The 9,574-nt window shown below is 39.1% G+C and overlaps 1 protein-coding gene across 1 annotated transcript in view; it reads left to right on the top strand.

Annotated features, from left to right (window-relative positions):
* ITGA9 (integrin subunit alpha 9) overlaps positions 1-9,287 on the top strand; it is a 214,232-nt gene extending 204,945 nt beyond the window's left edge. Inside the window, exon 28 of the mRNA XM_079301914.1 lies at positions 6,401-9,287. Coding sequence (XP_079158040.1) covers positions 6,401-6,499 — 99 coding nt within the window. The 3' untranslated portion in view covers positions 6,500-9,287. The remainder of the gene's footprint in view (positions 1-6,400) is intronic.
* The last annotated feature ends 287 nt before the right edge of the window (positions 9,288-9,574 follow it).

Genomic DNA, 9,574 nt, shown 5'->3' on the forward strand with positions numbered 1-9,574 from the left:
AAAATACCAAATACCAAAACCCTCATTACCAACTTTTAAAGACAATTCCTGAAGCAGATGTTTGGAAACAGATATTTTTTAATTAAAATAACAGTGGGAAATAGTTGGGGCTTGTTTGTTTGGCCCTCAAGGAAATTAAAAAGCCTTTCTATAATTTTGATTGTAACTTCATAAGGAAGTTTTATTGTACCAAGGATGTGGTTGCATGAAAGATGAAAACCTTAAGGATTTAAAACCTGTTTTTAAAACTAGAAATTACACTTCTCCTGGCAGTTTTCTCTTCTAATGCACAGAACACGTAGGGTCTGTTACAAAAACTGATAATACAAAAAAGCCACCCACATTTTTGTAACATCTGCTCCCTGAGCATATGTAAGTAGTAGCAGCAGATTCCTGTGAATAAATAAGTACCCATGATTAATCCAGCTGGAGCAGAACACAAAAGTAGTAGGTTCTTACACTTTTTTAAAATTATCAATATAATAATTCACTTCAATTTCAGACTGAAAATCTAGAGAAACTTCTGCTATTTGCTTGCAGTCTCCACTCAGCTGAATTCTGTTGGCATCACTGGCAAACTTTCACTGTGTTTTTATGATGGTGCAATCTTGAGGATGTCTTCTCAAAATAAATTCTTTGCACTGGTATAGCTTGTGGATGCAAGTACAAAAATTACTAATAATTATATTTTTCTGCTAATGAAAAAGAATTTGATCTCACTTCTAGTGTAAGTTTGAAGAACTGGGAACTAGAGAAACTCCCTTCCAGTTCTCTCTTCCTGAATCCTTTCAAACAGTGTTCTGAAAGAGCCTAGGAATTGAGAAAATTCAACAGTTGTGAGTTGATTTTGCAGAACAGAACCACCATTATCCATGCATTTGCATGGATATTTCAGCAGATATACCTTTGCTTATGGTTCATGGGAAAGATACTATGTTCACAGTCTGTGCCCAAGAATGACTGAACAAATGACTTTTGAGGTCTAATTCCAGTTATTCAAGGGGGCATCCAGGTCAGGGGGCCTTTGTAACATTGAGATCATGGGCATTTATATGTATGGCTACCTACTGTACTATTTATAAAGTAGTTACAGGTGTTGTGATTCAGGAATGGTATTCTTATTTTAGTGCTTCCACTAAAACCTTGGGCCTTTTGCTCTTCCTTGTCTCTACCTGCTCCCCTGTTGTGGGCTGGAGAGGAGTGGAAGCACAAAAGGTAAAGATCACAGCTGAGAAAATTTACTGAAAACAGAAATGAGGTAAGAATACAAACAGAAACAGCAACAACACTCATATCAAAAGTGTACAGAAGAAAGCAAAAGGCTCATTGAGGCCAACCTGGCCCAACTACAGCTGTGCTACCCCAACCATTCCCTCCAGCTTGGAACCAACAAACCCCATCAATCACTCAGAAAAAAACATTTTTCCCCTGAAGATTCTGTCTTCCCTCTCCCCCCACCAATGATACAAGGTGGTTCTAGCATGTTCTAGCCATGCCTACTCTGGCTACTGCAAAAATGAACCCTGTCCTGGCTGGAACTAGGACATTATCCACCCCTTATTCTGTACTATGGATGTCATGCCCAGATCCTACACCTTCCAACTCCATACATAGATGGTATACGTATACGTATACGTATATGTATATGTATATGTATATGTATATGTATATGTATATGTATATGTATATGTGGGGGGTGGGTTATGTATGTATATACAAGCTCTGGTATCATTTCTATAGTCAATTGCCATCCCTCCAAGATGCCTGTTGAGTTCATTTAGTCCATGACTGTGGGTTCTATCCATCCTAGGTTCCTTCCAGGGCAGGAGGCTGGTGTGCTGTGGGGTGCTTGCAAGCTGCATCAGGAGATCATGCATGGTGTATCTGGAGCAATTCATACATTTTGTCCATGGTTATGGCACACAGTGGCAGTACCATTCAATGGCCAATATTATACAGTTCAACATTACAGACTGTTCTTACCCAAAAATCAAATCCCCTTGAGGAACAAATTGCATTTCCCCATCCCTCTGCATTATCCACCATGCACACCCAGGTTCTTGAGCAAAAACAATTCCACAGATGGCTTTGCTTTTGTTTGAGGCAGGATTAACCCAAACGGTCTACTCTAACATATATTGCTAATATGGACCATGGGGACTTTATCCCCTTCTCTGATACGTAGAGGTTTTGATGGGGCAGGGCCAACTCAATTAGTAGAGCCTCTAGTGTTAACTAACTAGGTGGCCTCTGCTAGGTGTAGATCCCAATGTCTGAAGGTTCCACCATCTATTGCTTTGAATGTGATTTTTGAATTGTCCCTTTTGAAGAGTATCATTTAATTTTCACAAAGGCTGGTGCATGAAACAATATGATACGCCCACTCCTTACCCTGTGCTCTCTGGCCCAGCTGTCTATGAAGCCATTTTTAGAATGAGCCCTGTTGTCTGACTCATTTATTTCTGGGATGCCATGTTGCCATAGAACTTGCTTTTCAAAGCCCAAGAGATGGTGTTCCTGGCAGTGATGTGAGGCACAGGTACATCTCCAGCCATCCAGTGGTTGCTTCCACCATTGTAAGAACTCAGCATTTGCCTTGGTGGGTTTGCAGGAGTGTGATTCAATCAATTTGTCAGACCCCTCTATATTTATATTTCGACCATTTGTCCACACCATAGGAGCTTTTCTTGGATGGCCTGCAGCATGTTTCACAGCTGTGGGTAACCTGGGAGGCTGTTCATGGTTAAGTCCATCCCTTGATCACAAGACCATCTGTGTATTGAATCTCTTCTCTGATGACTTGAGTCAACATGGGCCCAGTGAGCCAGAAGAAAACCACCCTTATGTTGCCAGTCCAGATCTGCCTACACTCCAACACTTTAATCTTGGCAGCTTAATCTACCTGTCTGTTGTTGTGGTGTTCTTCAACAGCCTGACTCTTGGATATGACAAGACATACTTGTATGTTTAGATGATGTACCTACTTATACAGCCATTCTGTCTAAAGACTTGCCCACTGGAAACTGAATTATCCATGGTAACTACCCTGGTGGTTGTTCTTCCTCTCAATTCCATGTACCCGTGCTGTTAGGACAGAGATGGGTTTTCCATCCCACTTTCTCATGTCCTCTTCGAGGTCATGCAGGTGAAACTGCAGGTTGCCTCATGGTGTGTACTCCTCTCTCTAGCAGGGGGGTCCATGCTCCCAATAGCAGAGATTCTGGTCCATATTAGCTGGGGCATGGGACATTTTCTTTCTAGGTTGTTTGAGTCTTTCCAGTCTGTCTGCAGCCTTGTTCAGTCTTTTCACAGCTGAGGCACAGATTGGTAGGGAGGAAAGAAGAATTTCATGTTGTGGAAGTTGGGTAATCACCTGAAGCCGTGTTTCTTCTTCTTTCATTGACATCAATGTTAAGGGTTGGTGTACAATGATGGCACATTCCATAGAAACCTCTGCCACATGGATTGTGTGCATTGGACCTGATCTGGGTCTACAGGGGAGTGTTTGTTATTTGAATCCCTATAGATTATCTCCAGCACAGCTAACTCTTTCAAGTCCTGGACACCTTTCTCCATGGCATTCCACTTGTCTCGGTGCACTATTAGGTCATCCATGAGAGAATCCTGTTCCCTCATGCTTGACAAATGTTGCCTCCAGAGGCTGAGGCTCTTTCTGTCCTCTTTCCAATCCCCTTGCCAATGCCTACATCCTGGAACAGGGATCCCAATAGCCTGGCTTCACTACCATCTAGTTTCATATTTTGTGTTGTGATATCCCAGCATCAGAAGAGGCAGGTCACAAGGGGCTCTCCTGACTGGTCAGTGAAGTGTTTTGGCATATCTTGCAATTCACCTGGGGGTGGGGATCAGTTGATCCTCTCTGGCCCTCTTTCCTCCTGTTGTGAGCACCCTGTTCCTCTTCATCCCTGAGTAAATGAACTAAATTTCTCTTGAATTTCTCTGTAGGGATACCTTCTACTGGCAGAAGTTCTTCACCTGTTTCAGCTGCAGTCTGAGTGGCCACAGTGCCTGTGGGTCTGTTTTTATTCCCCTCCCTCTGAGGGTGTTTTCTAGCACAGGGCAGTGTCCAATAAATCATAGTCTGTGCCCAGCATATTTCAATAAATTTCTCATCTCTGGAGCTGCCACAGCATTCTCCTTGCTGTCACTTTATTCATGTCCCATAGTTGTTCAGGGATAAGCTTCCAAGTCATTGGAGCAGATTCCTCCATCAGCTTGGCCTTTTTCTCCCACATTCCATGCCACTCATCACTATCCACCATCAGGGCAGATCTCTGAGTGACCTTCCTGTAAATCTCTGTCCTGACTCTAACCATGATGTGGACTGCACTGAGGAGACCTGGCAGACTCAGCAACAGCAGCATGCTTTCCTTAACATCCAAAGGGTATTCAAAATTCCCCAAAGCTGTTGTAACAGGCCCGAAAAAGGAAAAGGGGTTAAAAAGCTGGGGAAAATCATCCTTCCCCAACAGACTGGGTACAGTTTTTACCGGACCACTAAATATTGTGCCTGAGGCAAGGGTAGGAGAACAACTCTGAATACAAGCCCCAAATGACCATTATTACGTGTTATCATGTGATAAACATGTTATCACACAGTACATCGTCAAAGTAATCCTGATCCTTCTCCCTGTTATGAAAAAGAGCACTGCAAGGATTATATACAGGAATATATATACAGGGTTAAGTACCACAACCACATGAAGAGATCAAGTAACATTGTAGACAGTGGCTCTGTACCTAATACAACAAAGGCTTAGTGAAGTTTGTTTCCAGCCTGCTCTGGGCAGATCTGTTGTTATCATAATCTGTGTGTCCCACTTGGGCACCAAATTAGGCTGTTGTGGTTTAGGAATTGTATTATTGAATTAAATGTTCCTACTGAAACACTCCAAACTCCCCTTAGGCAGGATGGAGAGGACAATTGGAGGTATATAATGTGAAGATCATGGATTGTGATAAGAATGATTTACTGGAAATAGCAATGAGATAAGAAAACAAACAATATCAGCAACAATATTAATAACAAAGGAGTAGAAAGAGTGATTTGCATGCAAATGCTACTGAGCCATATTACCTGGAACTCCCTCTGGCTACTGCAGAAATTATCCCCTGTCTGCAGGTGGGACAGCAGGTATGTTTGTAATGTATACCTATGCTCCTAGATTAATAGCATGTCCCATTTACCAAAAGAGAGGGGCTTGTTCGACTGTGCTACACTTCTATGTCTTTTGCACAGAAAGCAAGAGGCAGAGATAGAGATTGATTTTGGGATGGTGTGTGCATACTGTCATGCTGCTGCGAATTCAGGGTGTAATTCAAGGCACAGGGAAGGACTTGGACTTCAGGAAGATGTGCTGGAGAAGCTCCCTTGACAGATTTAGACCACTGGGAATTAAAAATACTCTTGAAGAAAATTAAAGTTGTTGAAAACTGAAAGTAAGAAGTCCAATTTAATGGAATTTTATTGTTTGCAATGACAAAACAACATAAAATATTCCTATATACAGGCAATTTGGGGATAAAGGGTGGCAATAACTGCTTGATAAAAGAAGACTAAAACATGTTTTACACAGCAGGAGTAAGAAAACAGGTTTAGAGTGGTAGGAATTACATAAATGTTTAATTATGTTGAACAAAATATTTATTCAGTGATCTCAACAGCGCACTGCTAAGTTTGAGGAGTTATTTTTGAATGCTTACCAAAGTCTGTTATTAAAATAATGTTTGTTTATCTGAGAGACTTAAAGAAACAGATATGAGAATTTTAATCCAAACTGCGATGAAAACCAGTTGTATTTCTTTAGGTTCAAGGGTTTAGGAAACAAGAAGATATGCAAAAGTGAATATCAGTGATTATGGCTGGAACTGAGAAATGGAATGTGGGTGACTGTACTGTATTCCTCTGGTCCCTCTTGTTTTGTATGGTTGTAGACACTGAGAGTACTGCTCATAAAACTCCATCAGCATTTACAGAAGACCCAGGAGTTAGCCTGGTTTTAAGTTCAGCTTCAAATTTAGCATTAGCCTCTACTTTAAACCAATAAACCTGTATCTGCCTCTGCTGGTCTGTATTTATTAGAAATACCTAATGCACTTTTTTTTTCTTGTTGAGATCATACTTCATATGAGAGGACTCCTACCTCAGAGCAGTTCATCTATAGACACCAGGGTACTTGTGAAGATTTGGGACCCAGTCTGATCTCATTTATATTGATGAAAATAAGGAACGAAGATTTTTGGATTGGCACTTGGAGGAATTAGATGCTAATACCTGAGTTATTTCTTTCTGCATAATGTTATCTGTTGTCATACTGACAAAGTAAGTTTCAGTTTAATGATTTGATAACTTACCACTGTCATCTCTTCTGATTTGCAGATGGGCTTCTTCCGCCGGAGGTACAAAGAAATTATTGAGGCTGAAAAGAGCAGAAAGGAGAATGAAGATAGTTGGAACTGGGTCCAGAAAAACCAGTAACCAGCCCATGAGAACAAAACTGCCCAGTCATGTGACATGCACTCGTTAGTCTATAGGTCCTGCTTCGTATCTTCCATATGTGGAAGAAGGAATCTTCTCCAGATTTTTTGGAGACCCCATTGATGCTGTGTCTTTATTACTCCAAAAAGCTAGGGAACATATCCTGAGGCAACCACTGCAGCCATGTCAGGTGACTGGAGCGATTCACACTTCATTTAAGAGTTGAACTTTGAACTTTGGTATCCAAGCTGCAGTGCAAAAGCAATATTTATAAATCCAACTACATAGTATGCCCTCAGGGGAAGACTTTTACTTAAGAATATTTTTTATAAATACAAGCTTTTTATATTGAGTATGTCTTTATATTTGTATCAATGTTTTATAATTTCTATTGAATAGCTATATAGTTCACTCAAGCACTGATATCTGGCTAAATCTTTGGGAAAAAAAATATATATAAATTCTATTGTACTTTTAAACATCAATGCAAGACAGAAAAGAGAGATTTGCAGATAAAAGTAGCTGAAATCCTCATATGCTTAATTCACAACGCTTGGTAATATCATATACAGATAATTTAATAGAAATAAGCCAAAATCTTTTTACAATCTCTTTCTTTAAGTTAAATTTGGTGTTTGATTTATAAGCTACAGAACCTAAAGTATGTCAAAGTTGTGATACTCTGTATCTTGGGTCTGTCCTTTACTTGCCTGGATGGGAGAGGATAAAAACACTTCTTCATGGCATGTAGCAAGATGTAGCTTGCTTTGGCTCACTGAAGAAGGCAGCACAGAATGTTCTCTTTGGGAAGTTTTCTTTTGCAGTCTCTAGGAGTGTACACTTAATATACCAAAAGGATGTAACTGGGCCAACCACTATGACATTGACAAATTATCTTAATAATAATAATAATAAAGTAATTAAGTCATATTAATATTGAGACAGATAATTTTAAAGCTACTGTTAAAGATTATGATCTGTTGCTATCAAAGCAAGTGATAAATTGCTACATGCTGTGAGCATTATGTCTACCATGTGAGTTACATACTTGAGTCATGAGTTTGTTTATATGATAATTTTAAGAGAGATAAGTAGATACAAGGATTAAAATGTTTGGATATCTGAGTCTTGAAATTGCCTATCTGGGTGTTCCAAGAACTGAATGTATTTCCTCAAGAATTTAGAAGGAGGTTTAGTAAAGGCACAGATGTCATTGGATCTCAGCTTGCCACTTTTAGTGCTGGTAATTCTTTAACAAATTGTTTGTTGTATTAGAAGAAATCCAGTTGTAATTAATTCAGAAACATTTCCTCGAAAAGCTCTTGGATTTCTGAATAGAAATAGTGGAACTTTGTAAGACTTGGGTTTAGATACTACTTGTATTTTGCACTTTGTGTAAATAAGGAGTAAATGTTGGTATAAAATCCATGAAAGAAGGGCCAAGCTCTGTGGTAGAAAGTGAAACCAGGATTGAAAGCTGCAGGATGTCTTCTTCCTTAAGGGTGTGGTAAAAGAACAGCTGGAAGTTTGGATACTTGAATGCAGAGAACATGCAAGAAATCTGCTTGAGAACAGGTCTTGCTCTTCCTTGCCATATTCATGATAGCTTCAAATTATAAAAATGGACCGCATTCATATTCCTGTTTGCTTTTTACCACCACCATCAAGTGCCTGCTATAACTACAGTATTGATATTTATTAACTATTAGCTATCTGCATGCATTAGGGAGAAAATAGTTTTAAAGTGAATTAAGTGTGTTGATACAATATCTGACAAGAAAAACTCACAAGTTGCTTGGGTTATCTGAGAGACAAATTATGGCTGATGTAAACCTCAAGCCTGTAGACCACTTAAGCAATTTTTCCATTTCAAAGTGGCTAAGACTTCTGCAATGCCAAGCATAATAGTGAAAACAGCCCTTTCTGTGCCTAAATACATGAATGGTAATGGCCCCACATACCAAGTCAGTGATGTGCAGGTAGCCCAGCTTGCAGAAAGCACTGGATATGAAAAATTTTTCCTTGACAATATTTAGTATCAATTTTCTTGAATGTCTTGTGTTTGTAGGCACATTTTGGAGTCTTGCACAAGTTTGAAGAATAGTATCCATTTGGCATGGAAATATATAACACTGTTTTCACTGAAGAATTAAGGGAGTCATGGAACTAATTTCTATCCTTTGTCCAAGTCTACCCACTTGCTAGGGTTTCCTGGATATAAATGATAGTAGAATTTTGTTCATTGAATGTGCATTGAATAAACTGGCATGAAGACTAATTGCTTTTGGAGCTTGGTTTGCATGCACAGTAGAGTACCTGCACCATTGTCCCTTCTTTTTCTCAGAATGTCACTGCTTACATATTGTATAATTGTATGTTTCTTTCTGTGAACTTGTGGTTGGAAGAATGTGTTCACTCTTACTGATGTCACTTGTATTTAGAAGCTTGTGTTCACCTGTATTCTGATTCACTTGCACTGTTTTGGAAATATCAGGTTTACAAAAAATCCAACTTTTTTGAATAAAAAGTTACTGCAAAATTATCCTAATAATAACATTTTGTCAGTTATTGTCCTTGTCTGGCTCAAGTGCTTTTCCATTAAGTGTGTGAGGCATTTTCTCCTCTATGTTTGAATTGAATACTATATGTATGTGTTTATCTGTGTGTGGATAATGGACATCTTTTATTGTAATTCTATGACTTATAATATCAAACTGTTTGGAGACAAAGACTACAACTGACTTCATACAGTATTTTAAAACTATGGAAATAAAGGTAGTAAGAATTACTGATATTTCATCAATCTTGTTTTATCAACATCAAATCAAAGCCCATGGATTGTGATACAGACCTATTATATGAGTGTCAACCTGTGTAACTTCAGTTCTGTTTCAATCTATGAATTTGGATAAAAGTAGAATTTTTTCAGCTTCATGTGCTTTTCCTGCAAGGATTTATAGTCCATAGTAGCTGGAATATAGTAGGTAAATAATGTATTTAAAATTATGTCTTCAACTCTATACATCCCCATGCTTACTGGTCACCTGTACAGGGAGCACAAGCTAGATGTGAGCT

Source organism: Erithacus rubecula (assembly GCF_903797595.1).
Source record: "Erithacus rubecula genome assembly, chromosome: 3".
In the NCBI taxonomy this organism is placed as follows: Eukaryota; Metazoa; Chordata; class Aves; order Passeriformes; family Muscicapidae; genus Erithacus; species Erithacus rubecula.